This window comes from Neocloeon triangulifer, unplaced genomic scaffold, assembly GCF_031216515.1.
Source record: "Neocloeon triangulifer isolate White Clay Creek 2 clone unplaced genomic scaffold, ASM3121651v1 ptg000011l, whole genome shotgun sequence".
NCBI lineage: Eukaryota > Metazoa > Arthropoda > Insecta > Ephemeroptera > Baetidae > Neocloeon > Neocloeon triangulifer.
In genome coordinates this window covers 1,089,706-1,115,070 of record NW_026775553.1, presented here as the reverse complement: position 1 = coordinate 1,115,070, position 25,365 = coordinate 1,089,706, and the positions used below count along the sequence as shown (strand labels likewise).

The 25,365-nt window shown below is 38.0% G+C and overlaps 2 protein-coding genes across 4 annotated transcripts in view; one reads left to right on the top strand and one right to left on the bottom strand.

Annotated features, from left to right (window-relative positions):
* LOC132195868 (zwei Ig domain protein zig-8-like) overlaps positions 1-25,365 on the bottom strand; it is a 66,270-nt gene that overhangs the window by 4,256 nt on the left and 36,649 nt on the right. For both annotated transcript variants that reach the window (XM_059618137.1, XM_059618138.1), the window contains exons 3-5: positions 23,423-23,524; positions 15,324-15,432; positions 13,546-13,836 (exon numbers count right to left, since the gene is read on the bottom strand). In XM_059618137.1, the coding sequence (XP_059474120.1) occupies positions 13,546-13,836; positions 15,324-15,432; positions 23,423-23,524 (502 nt within the window). The remainder of the gene's footprint in view (positions 1-13,545; positions 13,837-15,323; positions 15,433-23,422; positions 23,525-25,365) is intronic.
* On the top strand, positions 489-5,509 carry LOC132195913 (uncharacterized). Of its 2 annotated transcripts, none has more exons than XM_059618210.1 (11): positions 489-564; positions 1,496-1,589; positions 1,645-1,723; positions 1,775-1,983; positions 2,037-2,209; positions 2,280-2,412; positions 2,465-2,702; positions 2,757-2,980; positions 3,032-3,255; positions 3,308-3,389; positions 3,451-5,509. In XM_059618210.1, the coding sequence occupies exons 2-11, from the start codon at positions 1,550-1,552 to the stop codon at positions 5,271-5,273; spliced, it is 3,225 nt and encodes a 1,074-aa protein (XP_059474193.1). In that variant the 5' UTR covers positions 489-564; positions 1,496-1,549; the 3' UTR covers positions 5,274-5,509. The 2 variants fall into 2 exon arrangements, with proteins under 2 accessions (XP_059474193.1, XP_059474192.1); XM_059618209.1 differs by having other exon boundaries at positions 2,031-2,209.

Here is a 25,365-nt window from a genome sequence, read left to right as displayed (position 1 = left end):
TTAGATTCTTACAAGTTGGGTTTTTGAAACTACATTTTTCAATATCACAAATGGCCCTGTTTCAAGAGGCGTTTAAATAATCAGAGAGTTTTGTAATAAATTTGCAGTAGATTATAAGCTAGTTTAATCAAATGTTTCCACATTAATTTGTTAATTTGCGCTCCAGAAATTTCTACTTTAGTCTGTTTCAAACACGCAACAGATTTACATGGGTGCTCTAAGTATTTTGACGTAACTTCAAGTCAGCAATAGATCATTTTAATAAAACAAAAAAGGAAAAAAAGAAATAATGCAGCTTTCCCGCATTTATTTTATTTCACGGTAGTTTATGAAAATTCATGTTCTAATTATAAAATTATGCAATTGTAGTAATTGAGCTAGATATTAAATAAAATTATAATCCGTAGCACACTCCAAATGACGCAGTAAAGTTAGACTTTCCATCTTTGATCAGATAAGATTAGTCTCAACTATAAAAAATTGCACTCATCTCAATCATTATCATTTTGTGCTCGACATTGATCTGACAGGGAACTTCTGTAGAGGCGCGACGATGGACTGATGGTAAGAAAAAATTGTAGAATTAATTTAATATTTCCACGAAATAAATCACTTGTGACCCGTGTAATCGAGTTCATTTCGAGATCTAAAATTACTAAGAAAATTTCAGCTCTGCATCAAAAAATATAAACGAAATATTGATCGTGGTTTAAAGGAAGTTAATTTGGATATAAAATTAATTATATAAAATAGCCCTGGAGTTATTATTCATGCATTTTAAATCCAATTTTTTTTTATCTACAATGAAATTGATATAAAATGACGCCATATTATGCACCAAACTAATTTTCAACGACGCTTGAAGAAATATTATCTCGAAAGCTTCTTCTTGTCTCCATTTCACATCTTCAACTCACACACATGCAGTATTATTTTAAACAAGGCGGTCTCGCATTTTTATCTAATAGCATTTTGACGAGATAACCGCAACAACGGCGATGTTAAATTATTTTAGTTCAAAAGAGATAAATCCTAAGGTTTAAAGTGCTTGGCCATTTTTAGCTCTTTTTTATAACTAAAACATTTACGATAAAATTATAGAGATATTTAAAAGTTTTAGAAGTTTTATTTAAAAGTTTAAATAAATAAATAAATAGCAGCTCAGATTCAATTTTTTTTATAATTTTTATTGATTTATTATTTTTTTTATGCAATATGTTCCTTTCAAAAGTGTATCTTTTGTTTTTACAATTTTAATTCTCTTCACATTAACCAATAATTGTATTATTAATTCAATAAATAAAAATTTAAAATTTTTTAGTAGAAGTTCACGATCGAGGGTCGAATCGTAGTGATTTGAATTTAAATTCGACTTTTCCTCAATGGGTTTTTGTGAGCTTTTATTGTTTAAGAAAAAACAATATCCTGCTCTCTTTTCAATTCAAATCACCATAAATTTACAAATTTAATCTTAAACAATTATTAAATTTTCCAGATGAATTGCTGCTCTCCGTTATTTCAATGTGCATTTGATCATCACTGAATAAAAATGACACTTAGCGAAACATTAAATAAAGCGTTAATCGAAGGTTTGTACATTGAATTACATTTATTAAAAGCCAATAATAATATTTTTGCAACCAGGGCATGAAAATGGCTCTCCTGATGGGGCTGCAAAGCTTGGCTTTTTCAAAAATGATGACGGACGCGAAAACGCTGAAAAGTGAAACACGATAATTTATTTCAGATTAAAATTAAATTTATCTTTTTAAAGCGTGTTCGTGCTCGTCGCCCACTACGACTTCAAGGACGGCGAAGACGATTGGCCCCGGACAGGAAACGACAAGGATGTTGCGAACCTGAGGAAAACATTTGCTGTAAACCGAAACTGCCGGTTCAGAGATTTGCCGTCGCCAAAGAAGGAGGACCTTTTGGCTCTGTTGGCCGACGGGCAACTTCTAAAGAAATTTTTTGCTTCAGAAGGTACAAATTTTGTACATGAAAAATTGGATCTTATTTAATGCAAACAGACGCAGAGCCATCGGTGTTTATTTTCATCATTTTGTCGCACGGAGGTTCCGAGGGGAAGATTTACACAGACGAAAATATCGGCCCAGGACCGAAAGATTACGACTCATTCAACACAAAGCAATTGTTTGGGAAACTGGAAAAAACATTTGCTAATAGCTTGCGGCTCATATTCCTTGGGGTATGTTGATAATTTTTTTTTTTTTTTAATAAATATTTTTGGTAAACATCACCTTGATTCCCACTTGCAGCCGTGCAGAGGCGGACTTGATATTGGAGATTCAAATCCTACAGAAAACCAAGACACGACAAAAAACTATTCAAGCAAAGTTTCGTTTGAGCCAAAAATGCACAACACGGTCATTTTCTACTCAACTGTTGAAAGTGACTTGGATTTTTTAAAGTTCTGAACCATTACTAAGAAATGTCTTTTTAGCAACAAACGCAGGCCGAGATAAAGATAAGGGGACTTGGCTTGTTCAGTGTTTGTGTGAACAGCTCAATCTGATGAGAGAGAACGAGAGCATTGCTCATTTCTCCACCGGAATTCAAAATAGAACTCACAAATGGGCAACTAAACTTACTTTCATTAATGGAAAGCAAATGGAACAAACAATGGAAACCAAAATGTTTCCTCATGACAGAATCTTCAAATTTTCTGTAATGGAAAACTGGTCAGATTTTTATTTTCATTATTTTTTTTTTTTTTTTACTGAAGTTATTTGTAGTTGCAAAGCAGCGATCTTCAGATCAGGCCAGGTGCAATCTACAATTGAATTTGATTGGATGAATCCGCACTCAAAATCCATTTTCAGAGGAAAACTGGCAGCGATATTTCATCAAGGAAACGAGACTGAAGAATTAGAATTCATTCTCTCTGAAAATCTTGGATTTGAGACTAAAAAAATAAAATTAGACTCTCAAGTTGTAAAGAAGTACTTTCAGGAATTGAGTGAGAAATATAATTATAATTTTTTCAAGTTCCTTAACAAAATATTTTCAGCGGAAAAATCGTGGATCGAGTACGGATGCTTCGCAGCCTTCTTTTTTGCTCAAGTCACAGAAAATAAGGAGAATCAAGTTTGCGTAAACCTGAGTGGAAATGAGCAAAAACCGATCGGCGAGTTGATTCACTCGCTTCTTGGCTCAGAGTCAAAAGAGTGGCGGGGAAAACCGAAGCTTTTCTTCCTGATTGACGTAGGGACAGCGGCTGGGGACGCTGCAGGGGTAATTTTTAAATCATTGAAATATATTTATGTACTGATGCGTTAAATTTTAGACACTATCAAACCAACCAAAAATAAAATTTCGAAAGGCGACCCCTCACAGCGGCTGGATGATTTTTATTCTTCGAAACAAAGGTCTAATTTACATAAACAATCATTTTTACAACTTTATTTTTTGTTTTGCGAAACGTTTCAGATCTTTTGCCAAAACTTTTAGAGGTTTTAGTGAGCATGGAAATAAAAGGCGAGAGGAGTCTTCAGGAATGCCTGGACGACCTGCTCGTTCAATCAAATGAAGATAGGAAAGAAATTATCCCGCAAACGATGCTTGTCTCTACTTTGCCGTACTCGCTGCATTTCGCGCGGACATTCGTCAAACCAAACTTCAGAATAAAAGTCGACGATTCTTTTGATCGTGTGTATTTAGAAAAGCTAATTGAAGAAGCGATGGAAGTGGAGAAGAATCCTATTTGGCTTTTGTCGTCCCTTTCGGGCTCAGGAAAGACGACCGTGATGAGCGAAATCGCTCTTGAACTTCAAAGGAGACTTTGCAGGGTCAAGGTTTTCAAAATCAGCCTTTTGCAAGACGTCTTAAGTCTTCTTCCAAATAAAAAAGTGTCTCCTTCCTTGGTCACTGTGATTTCATCTGCAACTCGAGTTGATGAGAAAGAAATTGAATTTTTAATCATGGAGAAAAAAATCATTCTGATGTTTGACGGATTTGACGAGATTTGCCCCTTTCGAAGGGATGCGGTGCTAAATTTGCTACAAAAAGCGGTTGAAAGAGAAATTCCGATTTGGATTTCGACGCGACCGCAAGAAGAAGTTGCGATAAGGACGAAACTGGGCGATTGGCAGAAAATCTGCGAAGCCAGAATTTTGCCCCTTGATGCAGAAAATCAAACTGACCTTTTGAAGATGACTTCAAAAAGGGATGCCGATGAATGCAAGAGGTTGATCAAAAACTTTGAAAACAACGGATCTGACGATGTCATGAGCAATCCTCTTCACTTGACAATGATCGCTCAATTAGAAGAATCATTTTTGGGAAACGATTCTCAAAACTTGTTTAACATTTACGAGAAAATTGTCAAGAAGAAAATAAGTGAAATGCTTGCTGTAGATTACATATACGGGAGTCGTAGGTACGAGATGGAATTTGAATATTGTGAGAAAGAACTGCAAACCATTTCACTTTCATATCTAAATAACAAGAGTGTAAAGGACTTGAAATATCCCCGCAATGGAATCGTGACTCTGATTGATGGAAACATCGTTTTTGTGCACCAAACGTTCGCGGAATTTCTCGCTGCTCAAAATTACATTGAATGCCTGAAGGAAGAAATATTAAATAATGATGGAATGCCTTTGGATTTATTGGAACAAAAATACAGACAAGTTAGAAAATTTGTGGAAATGAAAATATCCAAGTTGAGAGATGAAGAAACTCCAATTTTGAATTCATTGTTCAAAGTTTTAAGTGAGAACATTACCAGAGAAACGATTTTTGAAATTTTCATCAGCGAAAACCTGTCAACCATGTTCTCGCTTTTTGAGAACCAAATATCCTTCAGCAACAATGGCAGCAAATTAAAATTTCATTTTGAAAATAGCTATCAAATTTTAAAAGAGGCTTGTTGGAACAGCGAAAAAATCGCCTTGAAACTTTTGAATCTTGGCGCATTTGAAAGCTTTGAATTTTCAAAAATCAAAGAAATCACAAAAATACTTTCCGGTGCGATTCAGAAAAATTTTGAGCTCCTCTTTTCTGCGCTCGTAAAAAAGTGTTCCACTAACAGTCTAATTCAAAAATGTCGAGCGGATGATAATAAAATGAGTCATGCTGTTAAGAAAGCTTCTCGCAAGAATCACCACAAGATGCTTGGATTGGTGATTGAAAGTGGATTAATTGAGCTGCGCGGTCGGGTCGGAAGAGAAGCATTGCAAACTGCAGAAAAATTCAACAGCGTCGAGTGTGTTCAACTTCTCTTTCAGCACGGCGTTGCTAGTGCCTTCTAACTTCTAAATATTTTTAACTTTATACGACTAAAATACTAAGAGAAACTTAACCATAACAAGGAATTAAGCACGGTACAAAAATCAAACCACCCGAAGAACTCACAATGAAACTGTCTGGAAGTGATATTGATGGAGGAAGTCAGAAGTGTTGAAGTGGCCAAGTTCGCAATATTCAAATGGTTAATTAAATTTAATGTTCTCTAGTAAAGTAATCATTATCATTTTATTCAATAATATGTCAAAATAAAATGGAATAAATTCTGGTGATAAAATTATCTTTCCAAGAGAAACGATTATCGCCGACAGTGGTGCTTTGAAAGGGCGGCATAAAACCGCGAACAGGAGCTAAATCACTCGCTGAAAGATTGATGGACGGACGAAACAAATTGCGCGGCGCAGTGAGGCAAAAAAGGGAGGTGCGGCCATAATTAAGCACTACGTATCAATGCCCGGCGCTAATGGGATTGAGCGGCGCGTCTGATAATTTTGTATGCATGCCATTGTGGCCGGCCAAGCGTAATAATTTAAAAGAGGGCGCCGTGATGCATTAATTGCATTCTAACTCGTGTTTGCCGATGCGCTAAATGATTTCAGGCATGCAGTTCTGCTGAAGAAACAAAGGTGTTTTTATTCAAAAGTGCTTAATTATTGATTTATGAAATACTTTCCTTTTTTTAAATTGTTAACTTTAATTGTTGTAATGTTCATCAACTCTTCATATGATAATTCTCCGAAGGCAGTTGGAGAGAGAGAGTGGGAGTGAACATGGCTGCACGCGCGCTGCAGTGGCTGCTGCTTTTAATCAGCTTTACAGCCGTTTTGCGACCAATTTTGACGGGACAAATTGACAGTGGTGACTATGAAGGTCCAGGCTGCGGATTCTGGCAACCGGACGGCGCGGACGGCGCCTCTTCTGTCCGGGGGCCCGATTTCCCAGTTTGGCGTCTACTGGTGCACTTTGGGTGCATTGAGAAGCGAACGAGCCGAGCGGCGAAAAGAAGAATTCGGCGTGTAGGGCCACACCAACCTGCTCAGTACCTGCTATTCTCGCATGGAATGTCCAGCACCTACACACCGCTCGAGTTGATAACAGGCAAGCTATGCAATTTCGAACAATGTAATCCGAGGTCATTCGTCACTACATTTTTGGGAGTCGGCTCATACTTTATGATTCTGCTTATTGCGTGTGCTGATATTGAAAGCAATCCTGGCCCAGAAACCTTTGATGACCAGTTTGAAAAATTAACGACTGATGCTGAAAGGATTGACGCTCTTTGGGCTGAGAATAAGAAACTGGCCACTTGTATTTCCCAGCTATTTGAGAGAGTGACCGCGTTGGAAGAAAAAAAGCGAAGCAAAAATGCAATTATTTTCGGAATTCCATCCGAAGTAAATTTGAATGAGGCCGTTGATAATGTGCTGTTCGACCAATTGAGACTAACCAAAAAGTGTCCTCAAAACGAGATAATTAAGCATGCAACTCGTTTCGGCCGCGACGGCCCCAGTCGCCCAATTTTGGTTCGATTTAAGGATGAGGTAGATAAAGAGCAAGCAGTGCGCTTGGCACCTCGTCTTAAAGGCTCAGGTATATTTGTTTCGGAAGATCTGTCCCCAGCAAAGAGGCGCGAGAGACGCAAAATAGTCAAGGCATGCAAAGAGGCTGCGGAGAAGGGCATCGCAACGAAAGTGCAGCGGCAGGGTTTGAGTGTCAATGGACAAGTTGTGCCTCTTGAGGCACTGGACAGTGATGAGTGGATGGAAAAATTCCTGCCTCCAGAAGAGAGTAAGAGCAGCGTCCCGCAAAATTTGCCCATTTCGCCTCGTGCGGAGCTTATGATTAAGGTATCCACACCAATGGCCCCAGTTAAATCAAGGTCAATGTCAAACACAGAATTAACAGCTCGTAAATGGGGTAAAAGCATACAAGAAGTCAGAGAATGGAAAAGGGACCCTAGTATAAAACGTGTACTTGCTTTATCAACAGATGACTATAGCAGCAGTGGCAGCAGCGAAAGTGTTGGCAGCAACAGTGACTGATTGAGTGAGAATCATGCGAAGATAGTCTTTGATACGAACTTTCAAGATAATGTTGAAACCGATTAAGTGACAGCCGAAGTGTTGAATTCAAGTTAAATTTTGTTTTTCTGCCCAATCAATGTGTTTTTTCTGGTTTTTCAAGTGTTCAACTAATTTTTTGTAATCAATTGATAATGTAAGTTTCTCTCTCCAAGCTAATGGTTATTGTAAAACTTTCTTGATATGTCGAAGAATGGGGTATAGTTACCCTACTGAGACATCAATAAACACCTTTTGCAACTAAATAGATGGAAGTGCGAGAGAGACGATATTGCACACAAATTAATTAATGTGCCACTTGAACTCATTACATCGTCCTAGTTTCTCTCTTTATTTAGCTGCTGCTTTGAGCAAACAAAATTTTAATATCGTCGGCAGCCTCTTTGTCTTGTTCTCATTACAAATCCTCCGGCTGCAGCGCGCTCTTTTTAATAAAACGGATTATTTCGAAACAAAAAAGAAGAAGCAATTTCTTCCACCGTACACGCTTCACAATTGATTCACCTTCTTTTCTATTTTACCAAGAACTTGCTGCGAACTTTTTATTCATATTTGCATGATTTTCAATTCTGCATAGCCTTGGAAGTTTTATTATTTTCCAGCTCACATTATAGAATATATTCATTTTTAGCAACATTTTTCTTGAATTTCTCAGAATCAAATCCAAAATCCGGTTTGCTTTTAATATTCTAAAACAAATTTGAAGTTTATTCAGAGATAAAAGGCAATAAATCGTCTTTAATCAACAATAAATTTTACAGCCCAATAATAATTAAACCGCGTTTCATTCTCAATTTGTGTTTTGCATTGGCGTGAAATTTACTCACAGGGACAGCTGATAATTTTGCTTTTACTTTCGAATAAAATAGATCAACATCCATGTCTGATTAAAAAGCTCAGGGATGATTTCAATCAGTATCTTTCATTATGTTGATCACATTGGGGGAGAATTCACATATTTTGAACCTTTTTTATCTCCCCCACAGCAGGTTTTCAATGCCAGAGACAAGATTCACATCAGACGAGTTGGAAATTTTCATTCGGCCCGGACCAAACCACGCGTGTGTTTTGCCATTCAACGAAGTTCGCAAAAAGGCGCGACTGGAATAACGTCGGCTTTAATTTATGCTGCAATTTCTCCCTCGCCCCCTTTCTGTGCTGCTGCTGCTTTTCTGCTTTTCCTTTCATCTCTGTGGAAAAAGGAAACGGCACGAACGGGAAAATAATATTATATCGAGAGCTTCTCTTTAGTATTCCGCAAAACATTCGCCTGCTCGCCCGCTTGTGTATTCGCCTCCTCCTCCTTTTTTTGCCTCGGTTTTTAGATTGAACTGGCGGAGCAGGGTTGGCACATGCATCACGGACGGAAACTCATATAAAACGACGGCGGGTCCCAAAACGCCAGCTGTATTGTAAAAGTGGCGTGTCAGACTTCTTCGTCTTCATAATGCAGCCCATCAAACGTCTGAGCAAATAACTCGCGGCAGAAATTGTAATTTACACACGGCGTGCCGAGGCAAAAGTGTCACTCGGGCGTGTTTTTAAGGACTCCTTATTGACATAGTCAAATCAAGTCTTTACAACAATGGTGATTAAAATTTCCAATTGTCTTTCAACAATCGCAAAAATCTGTTTATATTGTTGCAAGGACTTGATTTGACTATGTCAATAAGAAGTCCTTAAAGGCAATTGTTGTCGGGGCCAAATTATCGAGCTTTCCAAAGCGACAAACAGCAAAGGGACTTCGCAGAAATAAGAGTTTGAAAATAAACAAGGAAACAACAAAAGTGAAAGTCGCTTGAACTAATGAGTAAAGAGAAAAAGGGATGAATTTCCAAATTAGAGCTAACGAGCAAAAAAAAATCAAGCAAAAACATAAAAATATGATTGCCACCTTTTACATAAATAGAAAGTTCTGAAGAATAAATTTAGGCAAACAGTTCGCCTGACATGCGCAGCAGGTTGCATACATCTGTGAGTACAGGGGCTTTGTCTATTTTTAGGACATACATCTGAATTTAAGGAGATGGAAAGGAGAATAAATGAATAAAAATAAATAAATTTAGAGGAAAAGCTCGAGTTTGAACATAAAAAATTGCCATAATGTTTAACCCAGAAGGATTTGGATGAGGAATTAATACATATTATTTAAATTGATTTTTATAGATTATAGATCTTGATTTCACTGATCCTTAATTATACAATTAGCAGGTCAAAAAATATCACATCTTTTGGGATTTGTGCCAATAATTTTCCGATATTGCCCCAAACATTTGGAATTAAACTTATTTTCCTTCAATTACATCATTTAAATTCTGATATTTAATTGCGCCGGGATGAACTGAAATGTGCGAGAGTCCATCAAGAAAAATCGTCGGCAGGACAGCAAGCAGCAGTTTGCGGTGGTAACGGCGTCGGATGTGCTGCGCGCGGATTAATGAGGCCAGATTATTCCTCCAAAGTGGACCCCATCCTAGGCAACTCGGCGCGAATATTAATGAGGGCGGCGCCAAGACCGTGCGCAATTAAACGCAGCAATTTATTTCCGCACGTTCGCCCATATTTGCCATCTTTTGCCGAGGAATGCGAGAAACGCAGCGCGGCGGTTTCCGAATTTGCATGCGCGCGCGGGCCGGCTAAAAAATGAAAGCGCCGTTACGTTTAAGCGCGGCACTCGCACGCACCGGAGGCCCTCTCAAGTTTTATGCTCGAGTTAGTTGTACAATGAAATTTAATTAAACTTGCAGACAATGCGCTGCGCCCATGTATGAGAGCAACACAAGTTCTGAGGCTTGTTTGTCGGTGCGCGTTTGCAGCCCGCCAGCGGCTAATGTCCTGACGCACAACTTCTGAGCACAGAAAGGTGGAGTTCCGGCTAAATGGAGCAGTTTCGGGGGTTAATGCCGCCGTATCTATCCCGCCGCACTATCTTGGCACAAACACCGTGAGAAGGAGCAATTTATTCACTTCATTGTGGAAACAACAGACTTGCAAAACGCTTGCTTGCGTAAGTGTTTCCATTACAAAAAGTAGAATGCACCGAAGAACAGTTTTATTGTAGCGATTTTCATTTGTAAATTAAGCTGCTCTAAGATTTTGGTGATATGCATATTTTATTTGGTCGCTCGCGGCCGCCCGAGGTCGATCGCGGCCGCCCGAGGTGGATCGCGGCCGCCCGAGGTCGATCGCGGCCGCCCGAGGTGGATCGCGGCCGCCCGAGGTCGATCGCGGCCGCCCGAGGTCGATCGCGGCCGCCCGAGGTGGATCGCGGCCGCCCGAGGTCGATCGCGGCCGCCCGAGGTCGATCGCGGCCGCCCGAGGTCGAACGCGGCCGCCCGAGGTCGATCGCGGCCGCCCGAGGTGGATCGCGGCCGCCCGAGGTGGATCGCGGCCGCCCGAGGTGGATCGCGGCCGCCCGAGGTGGATCGCGGCCGCCCGAGGTCGATCGCGGCCGCCCGAGGTCGATCGCGGCCGCCCGAGGTCGATCGCGGCCGCCCGAGGTCGATCGCGGCCGCCCGAGGTGGATCGCGGCCGCCCGAGGTGGATCGCGGCCGCCCGAGGTGGATCGCGGCCGCCCGAGGTCGATCGCGGCCGCCCGAGGTCGATCGCGGCCGCCCGAGGTCGATCGCGGCCGCCCGAGGTCGAACGCGGCCGCCCGAGATCGATTCTTCTTGAATTTTTCTTCTTAAATTCGCGATTTTCTCAATGATTTTATTTATATTTGTATCATTTTAAATCTTTTCTCTTGAATTGATTTAATATTTGTAGAACATTCTTAATTTCTTTGTATCTTCTTTAAATAATAATTGCTATTGATATTGTTTAATGACAAAAATTCAGGCAAATTTGGATTTTAAGAAAAACTTATTTTTATGCTATAAAAGTGTCACATTGTTTGAACTCTTAAAATATTTGTCTAAAATAACTCAAGCAATATTTATGCAAACCTTTGCTCTGCACATGTGTTACACAAGACAAATGTTGAAGAAAAGCAAACATGTCATGCGTGTGCACGCGACGGAAAGCGTTGTTTGCAGAAATAGAGAAATTTTTATATTTATTTCTTCCTGCTTCTTTTTTCTCCCCAACAAATGCATATAAATCTGAAGCACGCTCAAAGCGAAATTGGGCTGAATAATATTTGCAAAAGGTCTGCTTCGACAAAAGCTTGGTTGTTGGATTGCATTGTGTGGCTGCCGAGAGAGGCCGAACGCAGGACTCGAGCACGGCGGCCTCTTCACCGGGGCCGGTTAATGATATTGAATAATATCGAGTGCGCAGCTCGAGAGGGCACGTCCGCCCCCGAGAAATGTACCATTTTATTGCTTATGACTGAAAAGCAATGCACAAGCAAGCCCACGCAGGTCTTGGAGTGCTGTCGACTCTTTTTACACGCCCTGCTTCCCTATAAATCGAATCCAATTCTTTGTTGCAGGCACGTTTTGGTGCGCGCAGCACTTTGTTTTGTTTCCCAATTTTTTGCTGCCTTGCAAAAGTGCGGCAGAAAAGTTTTTTGTTTCAATTATCAATTGATCACGTCCGTGAGTGTCATTCTGGCGATTTTTTGATGATTTTCATCATCAAGTTTTGTACGGGATAAATAATTTATGAATTTTTGAGCAGCAGCTATATTAGTGTTCAATGTTTATTTACATAGTTGACTCCAGATGCATTTGCAAGTAAATATAAAAGGAAGAAAAAAGTTACAATTTGCAAGAGAGGACAAACGAAAAAAAGACTTCCCTCCATAAAATTTAATTTAAAATTGTTTCCAACAATTGAAGGAATAACAGAATGTGCCAAACGCTCAATATTTTTTAATAAAAAAAGAATGAAACTCGAATAAATTATTTTCTATTTAAACTCAAATTACAATAAAAATGTTATAAAGACTATTATAATTTCCCTTTGTGAGGTTTAAATATAAATAGCTGGCCTCGGATATTATGGCTTTTTTAATTCAACAAATTATAAATAAATCAACAAAATGTGTGAAAATATAAAAAAAGCTTTGATCTCCATTGAAGTTTCTTCAAAGGCTTCTTGTCACCTTTTTATTCCTTGTTGACTTTTGTTTACTTGAAATACCACTAGAACGATCAAGAATGCTCTCGGTTCTCGAACAATTTCCTCCCGCCAGAGCAATCTGGTCTATTTATTTTCCAATCGAGCGATGCGTGCCTTTCGACGACGGGAAATCAAGTGAGCTGTGCATTTAAAGAGGAGAATGCAAAAGGGAAACGACTGATTGCATTCACAATTTGTGACCTACATATTTTCCACAGAAACAACGAGAATGACATATGTGTAGTTTTCTTTTGATGTCATCTCGGCTTTGAAGTTTCTGCATCAGTAATTTTATTACTAACTCGCAGGGCATGTGCATTATATGTTTGCAAACAGACTCGAGTCGTTGGCAAATGGTTAAAAAACTATTCTCTGTGAGAACTGCAAGAGTCAAAGAAGAAAAAGAAAGGGTTGAACGCAGTATGATAAAAGCAGCCGTTTGGATTTGTCGCAATCTGTTCAAGAATAGGAAATCAAAGAAGTTTTCCGACGACAATGAAGACGACTATAAGTTTTTCCCGATTATATTTCCACTCGGCGCTTTTCACATTTCCTGTTTGGTAAATAAAACAACAAGCTCACTTTTCTCAAACATGCAAAATATAATTAAAGAAATCTTTTTATTAATAATTTTTGGATAAATTGATTTAATTTAATTAACCTACCTAAATAGAATCGTGGCAATGGAAGGGTTTTTTCAATTAAATTTTGTGCTTTTTGGAATATGTTGGTGGAATTTTCCTTAAATGGAAGTGATAAAATTACTCAAATTTTCAGGAAATTTGGCTTAAAATTAAGTTAGCGTAAATTTTAGGATAAAAGAGCCTTAAAAGTACCTTAAAATTAAGCACATTTCAGTCAAAATAAATTGAAAATTTCAGCAGTTAACTTTCCAAGTGTGTCTATAAAAAGCTTTCTGTTTAATGTTCTGTACTAATTTAAATTAAAAAAAAACTAATTTTTAATTATATTGGAGGATTTATAGAAATTTTTTCCAAAATTTTTCACCAAAATTTAAATTTCAACTGAAAATCTTGGACGGAATAATAAATAATTTTAACGATGAAAGGAAGTGCAATTTTTTTCTGCTTGTGAATAGAAAATGGAATTAATTGTGAAAATGACTGACCGTTGAGGACGTGGACGTAGGTGGAGGCGGGCTGGGCGTTGTTGGGGACGCAGCTGTAGTTGCCCGAGTGCGTGCGTTGCGCCGCCGAGATGACCAGCGTCGAGCTGGTGCGGCTCTCGTCGGCGCTCACGTTCACGCCGCGGTCCACGTCGTAGTTGATCATGCGGTTGTTGTGGTACCAGAACACAAACAGCGGCGGCTGCGTGCTCTGCCGCAACACGCACGACAGCTTCAGCGTGCTGCCCGTCTTCAGAAACTTCTCGGCGGGACCCACGATTTCCGCTCGCGCCTCTGCAATTCAATCAACAACAGCAATTAAACGAAAAGTTTGGAATCAAATTTAAATGGAATAATGCGAATTATGAATTGTAAGAAATTATTAAACATTTTGTGAATTAAAAATAATATCAATTTCCTCGATTCACTTTTACATCAGGAAATCAATTCGCAAAAGTTTGGAAACAAAATGTCTTTAATTTCAAAATATTTAACAGAACTTTTAATTAAAAAGATTTCAAATAAGTAAAATTCATATCATTTTGTTTAAAATAATTAATAATTATTTAAATAACATTGAAGCATTTCTTTAGATTAATTTAAACATTTATTATGATTTATTAGAGAATGAAAAAAAAATTGATTTCTCTCATTGAATTGAATGCGATTTTAGAGTGAATTGGCCAAGAGCAAATCAATCTTTGTAATTTCCCACTCGAAAATAAAATGCTTTTAATGGAAATTCCGAAGCGCTGCTGTGTGTTCTTTCAGCGCAGCCCTTTATCCGTCGTTTCTTTCTTTCTGTGGGCGGAAGTATTTAATCACAGAGTACGTTTTGCATGATTGATCCTTTACGTTCTCTGCTTTGCCGTGAGAGAGCGAACAATTCTTTGTTTCAAATGAATTGGATTTTTCGCAAAGGCGGAACAGCGAATGGCAATTCCAACGTACCTGCCGGCGAGATTTGCCATTAAAGAGCAAAACTAAAGTGCAGTCTTGCACTCTCAACTTGCTTAACATCGATCCGTGGCAATAAAGCCGAGTGCACTTTTCTTTCCTCCGGGGCTTTTTTCTTGGTTTGGCGTGCAACAAAGATGCAAATGCGATTGGAGAGGAGCTTCTTTCTAGCTCAACGACACACCCAAGCTCTCACTTGCAATTTCGCAACCCTATTTCACTGGTCCGAAAATTACGAGCGAAGGCAGTCAGTCCAGACCGAGCTTTTTACCGACTTCTCAACAAGCCCCGCAGCGATCAGGTTCACTCAGTCACTTGCTTGTTTCTGCGACAACCGCCCACGTTTCGGCTATTTTAGGACCTACGACTTGTCCTAGTTGATAAACGGGGCGGAGGTTTTGCTCTGGCAACCGGCGGAGATTATTATTGATTTGGAATTGTATTTACATGAAATTCAATGGAAACTTCATCATTCCATTAATGGAAAGAGAAATATTTATAAATCAAAAGTTTTGATTTTTTTTCTATAATTACATAAAACATTAAAAAGTGCTACCAATTTCCATCAGAATTCTGCTTTACTGTTTTATAATAATATATTCTTAGTTATTTTCAATCTAATTTTTGTAATTTTGCTCTTCATGATTAATCAAAAATAAAAATAATTAACTTATTATAACTTATCATTCTCTTGAAAACTGACTCTGGTGATTTTTATTGATCTTTATTATGAATAATCTTTAAAGCGTATAGTCTCTAAAATTATGATTTGTGTATAATTTTATGGTAAATTAAATTTAAAATTTAATTGCACTGTTACTCACCAACCACTCGGAGTTCTATGAAAATACTTGTTGGCGGATGAGACGTCACTTGGCACTCGTACAAGCCTGCGTCTCGTTCTTGCACAAATTTAACTTGCAGCGTCCAGTCCTGGAACAAAAATTCAAATGAAAATCATTATTCCAAAATGGATGATCTGTTGGAATTTGGGAAGGAAGTGTTGTTGGGTCAAGAAGTGGTTTGGGACGACCTCATCTGTATCCCATTATTTATGTGCCAAGTCAGAAAATGTTGCTTCGCGTTCGTCGTTTGATGCATTTGGCTAAACCGCGCGTTGCGGTCAAATCCAAGAGCATTAGGGCCCATTATTTTGGCCCGCATTGTCCGTCCAGCATCAAACGCGCTCCCTTTCTGCTCTTTAGCTCAGTTCCAGGCCACGCCACCATATATTAATCGCGTCGACTGAGAAATGGGTCCAATTTTGGTGCGGGGCCAAGCCCGGCCGGTCGGCCGGCCGACTTGAGCAATTACATTTTCTTCTCTGGGAAGGAGGAAAGAAGAAAGGGCTGCTGCTGTTTGCGGCGAATCAATGGCGATTCCCACTCGTTTTACTGCCTTTTTATCTTAACGGGGCGCGTCGAAAACAATGGTGCAAATGGGCGTATTTATCCCCGAATTACTGCGCTGCGGACCAAATTCGAGCGAGCTTTAAAGCTTTTCACTTAATAGGCTCGCCTGCCACCTCATTTATATCCGTGCGACCTTTGCTAAACCCGGCCAAATGAAAATTTCCATTGTTTCTGTCCGGCTCGGTGAAAGGATCAAATTGCAAACAAAACAAATTTATTGGTTTAAATTTGGAAATAACCAAAATAATCATTGTAGATTGTAAATTTCAGTTCGCAAGGAAATTTGAATTATGTTTCTAAATAGGTTCTTGATGTTGTTGTTTTTCTGTACCGTGCAGAAACAATAAAGTTGCTCATCTCCACCGAGGAAGTCGGATTTTATTTCATCAAATTTGAATTAATTGGTAAAACTGAATTTTTGAAATTAATAATTATTTATAATGGGATGGGAATATTCTAAAAATTACTAATTTTTCCTCAAAATTAGCTTGACTAAAATTGATAAAAATTTCATTAATCACGTTCAAATCACGCCACTTAAGATGGAAAAATAAAATCAATAGGACAGTGAGAATACTAAAATTTATGTAGATTTCACATGGGAAAAGTTTTCTGAGAATTAATTTCAATGTAGATATCAAAAGCTTTGGTTTTACATTCACAAATTATATTTTATGACCGAAATAAGTTTTTAAATTACTTCTTAAATATTCGCAATTGAAAAATTCAAAATTAAAAGGAGTTTTGAAAGGTTTCCACTTTCAAGTCATCTCGCAAAGCCACATTTGCGGTTTCAACTAATTGGCAGCCCAATTTTCCGCGTCAAATGCAGAAATAAAGGGTTCATTTTATAATCCTTTGTTTATTCATTTTCCGCGGTTGTTTTGCAAAGTGTCAGTGCCAGTGTGGAGAAAACCAAAACAATTTCACTCCGGATATTTAAACGTCGAGGAAGCAAAGGCTACTCCGAAGTATAGAAGCTGCAGTTGACAAAAACGTTGTGACATCGAAATAAATTGCAAAGACTTATTGGATGATAGAATTCTTGCCAGGAAGCAGTTGTTAATTATTTCATTTTTCAAAGATTATTATAATTGATTTGTTACAATTCCGATAAAATAAAGTTTTAAAGGAGATCGAGTTAGATCAAACTACAACTGTTAGCAAAATTTGATTTTACTTCAAGATATACTTTCTAAGAGGAATTAAATCAAGTTTTTCATCAAATACATTGAAAACAAATTAAATATTTGTATCAAAGTTAAAATTACATTACATGATTTAAGTGTTATTTTTAATCAATGTGAAGCAAAAAGTGGAGACATTTTGAGCCAATCTTTAGAAACACTCTCGACTATTACATTTAATATTAGGTAATTTGTGCTGAGAGCGATTCACGCAGTGTTTGTTTTGGGAAAAAGCGCACCTCGTTTGCGTAATCTTTCTTTCTTTCTCGCCGGCTCAACACCACGTTTTTGGACTAAAAATTGCTTTTCTTACGACTATCTTAAATCACAAGATAATTACACTGCAAGAATGAAAAAGCGAGCGCGGCAGTTGGGTGGGGATGACGGGAATATGATGAGGGGGAAATTTAAGTGAAAAATTATCTCTGTCTGCGCTGAGCACGAGAGGAATGGAGACTTCTGTAGCTAATTAAGAAGCTCGAGAGCAGATTAGCAAGTCTCGGGCGGCAAAGTTTCTTCAGCGCGTCCCCCAAGACTGCTCCACGCATATTCTACCTGCTGCGGTGCGTAATTATTAAAGTTCCTGCTTCAAAGGAAGAAAAAATTATGTATGCGGCAACGCGGAAAATTCAATTAAAACCCGCGACTATATTTGCCGAGCAATTCAGAGCAGAAATTGCATAGATTTGTTCGACAAATATAGAGACTCCTTTTTTGTACTTGAAAAAGCCTTTCCACGTCAAGACTCTCAAAGGTTATTAAAAAAAATATCCGGCCGAACTCTTGAATTATTTTGGGCGAGGTAATAAATTGGCTTTTGGTTGAGAGAAGCCTTTTGCACCATTGATTAATTTGGTGTGGGACGAACACACAACAGTCTTCCTCTCTTTTTTTTGGCCGCTTGAGTAGAAAGTGTTTGGCCGATCGAAGGAAAAGCGGCAAAACAAACAGACACTGAAAGGAAATTTAATAGATTGCAACGTAATTTGATAAAGGAAATAATAAAACAGCACTCCCTTAAGCTTTGGGTATCTACACTGAGAACAATGTTTACTGAAAAAAAAACACTATGGGCCTTACCAACTTGATTTTTGGGATGATTTGGTGAAACTTTCATTAATTTTAGAAACTGTTCAATTTTTCAAAAATTCAGTTCTCAAAATGAATCAAATTTTTCTTAAATTGAAGCTAATGTGGAGAAAAATTGCCATCAGAATCGCCTAGTTCCTCGTTTTGGTGCAGATCGATAAATTTCTCTTTGCCTGCCTTTCTTACATTTCAGTGTTCACGGCCGAGTTCACCTGACGAGACGCGCAACAACACCTCACGCCGGACCGCTTTGAACTGTGAAAAAGGCCTTCTTCTTCCTTCTGCCTGCGCCGCTTTTATTCATATTTACGAGGCGCACTTGGTTCACCCTCTGCTCTGCTCTGACACGCACACTTTGCTTTTTTGCTGCGGCCGGGCCGACGACGAGAGGCCCTTCCTTCTTTTTGCCACATTTATTTCAATGTTGTCTGACCGCACAAAAGGCGCAGCTCCAAATGCGACCCTCTCATGTTGAAACAAATTGACCTTATTTAACAGCGCCACGTGCACTCAGACAAAATAAAATGCATCAAGCGAAAATTATAATTAATTTTCTTGCTTAAATATAATAATTTTAGAAATTTCTGACTTATTTGTAGTGAATTTGTATGTTAAAATATTGAAACAAATTAAAACATTAATAAGTTTTAGGATAATTTCTAGATTCATAAGGTAAACTTGTTATTTACTTATTATTGCAACAGTTTTTATCTAGTTTTTTTCCCAATAAAAAAAAACATTTATTTGAGGAGATAAATCTCAGGTCATCATTTCAACAGTTTAATGTTTGGATTAAAAATTTAAACATCTAAATTTTTTACTTCGTGTTTGATAATTCTATAAAAACGATATAAACATCAGAGATAACACAAAAAATTGGTACTGGAAACATGTATTTTTAAAAACACGGCGAACCTGGCTTGCGAGCTTGTTATTAGAACGTTGCAAAATATTATTTTTGCGAATCCAGCGTGACATTTTGGGTGCCCCAGGCCCTTTTTTATGCGCACCAAAATGGCGCCGCTTCACTTTATTCAGCCCTGTGCAAACAGAAATGACTTTCACGGCCTGCAGGAACCTCTATTTGCGAGCGTGACCGCTTTTAATGAGCTCAACCGAATTTCTGGCGGCGACGAAATCGCATTTGGCAGCGCGGCTAATCGCTTTATTTTTCATATTGATTTAAAGGCAAGATTCTTGGCGCTGTCAAGAGCTTTCTTTCTGCAAACAGCTGGAACGGATTTTACAGAGGCAGCCGCCGGAAAATCTCTCATCCTTAATTTGCCCAAGTCTCGGTATCACGTTTCGTCGTAAAATCTACTCTTGCCAGGGATAAAACGCAGACTGCGTCCTGAGGCACGACTTTGATTCTCTTATAACAACGTCTTTTTATGTCGAAATTTGCATTAAAATTCCGCCCGACCTCAGGCTTCCTATACAATACATGTAAGTTAATAAAAACAAACAAGTCTATGATTTTGCCTCTTTGTTATTTATGAAACCTTTTTGGAGTTCAATGCTACAATTTCTGGTTTTGTTTCAATCAAATTGGGAAACTAAGATAATTTGATCTGAAATTTGTTAGCAAAAACCAAGGAACAAAAAAATTAAATAAATTTTCTCCAAATCTAGAGAAAGGAAAAAAGTTTTGCTAACCTCTCAAATAAACTGTTTCTAAAAACCTGAGGTGGTTTCATTTTCTTTCAGTCAGTATTTCAACTTTTACACAAATGTCAGGAATTCTAGTAGGAAAAATTTGTTGGGCGTCGTTTGCTTTTCAGTTTCTGCATTTCAATCCCATTCAGTATATACGAAAATACTTTTGATATAATCAATACAGACATTACAATTCGTAAATAAAAAAATGGTGCAATATTCCTCTTTCATATTATTGAGGACGGCATAGCCCGGCGTGTGTCATTTTTTGTCAAAGGAAAGGAGACACGGCAGACTCTCCTTATTTCCGACGCTGCGTTCCTCTTTGGCAGACGCTCTCGTCTCATATTTGCGTCCTGGCGAAAGAAAAGAAAAAGAAGTCTCGGGGCCAAATTTGCTTTTAAAACCGTGAAAACACTCGCTCGCACACGGTTTCTTTTTATAGACACTTGACGAGTTAATATTCAATCGGTACGAAGGAGATGATATAAAAATGCGTTTTACGCGCTCGTTTCGACAGAGGCAGGAAGACCGCGTTCGCCATTCGGAACAGAGAAATGCGCATAAAAACGAGTCGCTTGAGAATGTTCAAAATTGTTATGCTTTTTAAATTGGTGCGTGCGCGGAGAATAAAGTGAAGATGTGTCGTTTAAAAGCTGGCGGCGGGGAGCGCCGAGCAGAGAGTGTGTCATTAGTATTCTGGTTGTTAAGATAGAAACGAGGGCCGTTGGAAACAATGACGTCACCACCCCCTGCCAAGCCAGCTCCGGCGAGATTGAATATTTTTATTAAGGAGCAAGGAGGCGCTCTACAGTGAATCATGTGACACTCCGGAAATAATAAAAACACACATGCGAGGGAAGGAGCAAAATTTCTGCAGCTGATATTGTTCATCATCTTCCCACGCCAAGTGCTTTTGGGAATTTTCATTTCCTCAAATGAAGAAAGAGTTCAATTTTGATGGAATTTGCCAAGAAAATGCAGAACTTTTCACTTCAATATCTACTTAACTTTTTATTATTTCTAATTGAAGTTTTAATCCATTATCAGATTTTATTTCAAATTAATTCAGTATAAACAATTCCAAGGTTTTGCAACTAAAAATGTATTCAAATCCGCATTGTTGTGACAATGGGGATGCTTTTTATTGTCCTCTGGCTCATTTATATTTTATATCGCTTTTAAAACGAGGACAATATTTACCTCTGCGCACACTCAGCGTCGTATCAATCTACATTTGCCGCGCCAATGATGCAAATCAGAATGACTATGCATGCGGATTGTGATGAATTAAAGTGGCACACATGGCAATTTATATCTCAGTCCCCACGGAGTGCACGTTGGTTGCTTGTTAACTGCATGGTTGATTTCGTTGATAGGCAGCGCGGAATTATCACCAGCCCGAGAGAGAGAGAACCAAATAATCAAGCTTTGACATCTGCATACATCATGTTCGTGATGCAGGTCAAGGACTTTCGGTGAGAGACTCTCGACTGGCCTTATTATGCCTCCGACAAGTGCTTGAGTGTGTTGGACAGATTTAATTAGAAAACACAGTCATATCTTTAATTCGCCTGGCATAAAATCTGCATTCTTGCACATAAATTGATATCTTATTGTTAGTTAAAGCGTTTGAACAGTTTTGTTTTGACTATCAGTTCTATCTATCAGTTCAGCCCTTCAAAATGATGCCCTATTTATCGCTTTTATGTCACTTCGTCTGCAAGCACAAGCCCCAAAAACGAATTGTCGGTGTCGTTCCTGGTTTTTCAAGGCAAATAAATAGTTATAATTGTGATATTTTCAGAAATTTAAGAGGTCATTTATATGGTCACGTGGGTGGGCACATTGACCATATTGAGAGGCGTCTTTGGACGGAATTAAGGAGTTCGCTAAAGTAGCTCTGGTAATTCTTCTATTGGTTCAAAAAAAAAATCTATTGAAACAAACTTTCCAGAAATGATTTTTTTGAAATTGTTCCAACATGAGATTTCCCCTAATATTTTCCAATTTTTAAACTGAAGGTCCTAAAATTTAGTCCAAATTTATTACTTTTATTATAATTTTCAATTTGGAAAAACCAATTTGAGATTTTAAGGGAAATCATTAAAAAATTTTGTTTCAACAAAATGACCTAGAATTGCGCACAGACAAATATGCACAAAATGGAGCTGATGATCGCAGAATGAAATGACCTCGGATGCAGCAAGTGGGACGGCCCGGCCGACGAGAGGCTAATTCTGTATTCATTAAAAAGTCAGAATGCAGCCGTGCATGCCAAGAGCTAACTTAATATGCACGTCCCGGCGCCGCGATTAATATTAATATCGGCGCTGAATTTATGTGCGACTGCCATGCAGGCATGCATAACTGAATATGTGCAAATGCAATTAGAACGACGGCCGCGTGTGCTGCTGACCAAATAAAGCCTCCACTGCTTTTCTTCTTCCTGCATTGTGCATCGCTTGCACCGCCAAACATCATATTTGTCCGCAAACAGACCTCGCAGGCGAGCGAGCGAGCAAAATGCATCAATGGCTTCATTATTTTACGCCCGGCCACACATTTATAAATAAATGCATGTTTATTATGTTGCTGGAGCATGGAAATGTTGACGAGGTCATGTAAATTTTTAATTATTTCATCATAAAGTGAAAAACATAGTTCACTTTAAATTTTCAGACAATAGTCCTGGAGATTTTTATAGTTGTCGCAGAGTTACTTTTGAATCAACCATTTTTCGCGTCTTCAGTGGAATAATAAATGGAAAAAAAAACAAATTGATTGATCAAGATGAATTCAAATCTCACAATCAGATTCTTAAAACTGATATAGATGATAATTATTAGGGGCGACAAGTAATTGTTTAATTGTGTTTTGCTGAACTGTTTTATTTTCACTATTTATCTTTAAATTGTAGGTGAAATTGAAACAGTACAGTTGATCTAAATGAACTTTTGGTGATTCTAGACCCTCCCTCAAATAAGAAGGTATGTATGGACTTAATTTCCATTGTAATTAATGGAAATGTGTTTTAAAGTGTTTCCTTTTTCCATTTCACCCGCTGGCTGAATTTTGTGATTGGAAATGGATTTCATTGGCTTCTGTTTTAAAGCTTCATAATACAATTTGTAAATGAAAATCGATCTTCGTGATATTCCATTGAGTAAAATACATGCAAATGATTACACAATGAGTATGCGGATGAGCAAATTAGATGTTTTGAAAGGTTGATAAAATGAAGGAACAATTATTTGGAGATGTAATAAATATTTTTTTGATAGACTAAATTCAACTGTGATGATTGATAAAACAATAAATCAAATGAACTACTTGTTTAAAAGAGAAATGAATAAATTTTACTCGTTTTTGTACAATTTTGCAAATAAAAATACAATGAAATAATCAGATTTTCATCAACCATTCCGTTAATCCTTTCTATGCCTTTCTAAAGCACTTACAAATAACTCAAAATCGCTCATTTTATGCTTATTAAATGTTCCCAAAAAGAACCAGAAAGACACAGTCGAAAAAGGTGAAACAAATAGAAGCGTACGTTTTTGTTTTTGAAAGACTCACCTCTGAATGCTGCGCATGCACTGCTTGGTAGCGATCGTCGCTGCTGTACGTGGTGAGACCGACTGTTAACAAATGATAATCCTTCCGCCTTATCCACGATATCTGCAACATCAGAAACGCATTAAAGCTCTCACTCTTCTCGTAAATACGCACTTGCGGGCAAAAACCCAATTTCCATGCATAACAAATAGGCAGTCGCTTTTTTGGCCTTTTCACGCGCAAAATAAAAATGTCGTTTTCACAGTTCAAGCTCGGCCGAAATGATGGATCGCTTTATTTCTCTCTCTTTGCCCGCGCGAGTGTATAAAGTTGTTTGTTGTGCTTTTCGCCGTGCTGATGGCAAATCTATAAAAATCTCCAGCGAGTTAATTATGATTTATGGCTGCGGCCTCAGCCCAATAAAATCCGACCTTTGAATTCTCGGCACACGCGCCCTTTATACATAAAAAGGAGCAGCGAAACTTCTCGCTGAATTAAGTTTGAGGCTCAAAATGTTGACGCCGAGTTGCCGAAATCTCTAATCTTGTTGACAGTATCCAAAGCAGGAGCTTGCGAGTTTAACAAAACTTTGTAAAAATATTGCCTCAACTTCTCAAGCGAATCGAAAACTCCTTTATTAAACCCACACACCTCTAGCAAGTCTAGCAATTTAGGTGCACACGCGTTACTTTTCTACGTCAACATTTTTTGTTGCAAGAAATACTCATAAAATTTAATTAGGTTTCCTAAAAAATTGAATTGAATTTTTTTAAATTTATTTCTAAATCATTCTTAAATTTTATCAATAATTCCAATCAAATCAAGCCTTTCAATTTTCCAGAAATAATGATTTACACATCAACAAATGAAAGAAAGGATCATAAAGTTGACTACAACTTTTACTCTAAATTAAGGGAAGGCTTTTGAAAAGAAAAACCACCTGATTAATTTTGATGGTAATTTTACTTCAAATTAGCAAAAGAAGATAGAACAAGAAAATTTAATTCATTAGAGAGCCGAATTTTTTTTAAATATAAAATTGTTTCTGAAATTATCTTAATTTTTCTTTTTTCAGAACAAGAATTGATAAAAATTTCACTAAATATCTTTCAAATCACCTTAATTCAAATGGAAAAGTTAAATCAATAGTCTAAGCGACATAATTATATAATTTACATTGATTTTATAGGAAAAAGCTGAGAAGTTTTAATTTCAGTGCTGATATCATTAAGCTGTTTGAAAAAAAGATATACATTTCATTTTGTCATTATTTTTGAGAGAATAAATGATTTGATGGCCTCGTTGTTAATTTAAACATTTAATCCTTTCAAACTTACTTGTTAGCACAAATACCGTACTTAACCAAAGTTTAAGCCCACGGATTAAGAAATTTCCAGTTCATATCGCCTTGCATTGATTTTTAATTTTAAATTAAGCCCCTCTCACTTACGCTTAAGCCGGATAAACAACGCAATTAGACGCTCGCAGAACTCGCGTGCGCTAAATTTGACTCTCGCTGTTCATCCGTCTTGCAAATTAAAACAAAAGGACCTTCACAGAGAGAAACTAAATGCGGAACCGTGCTGAATAATTAAATTAACTCGTGTAGAGACAACGCACGCGTGAATTAATCTTAATTCATATTAATGGTCCCCAGTGCTGCGTTGAAATGTTTCATCCGAGAGTTTGCAGCTGAAATTTTGATAAACTTTCGTTGAAAAAGAGAGTAGCTTTGGCTTTATTAGCCGAATAATTCAAAAGGCACAAGTTTTATTTACTGAGAGAGTTTCCACTTTTGGTGAATTAATTTTTAACGGCTGACACAGACACACGGCTTTGATGTCTCGCTCAAGTGGAGCTGCTTGTAAACAAACACATGCGCGCGCGAGAGGAGCTTTTCTTGTTGGCCAGAGTGGCTCGGCTGACCATTGTGCAGAAAGAGGGACAAAGCGTTAAACGGCGCC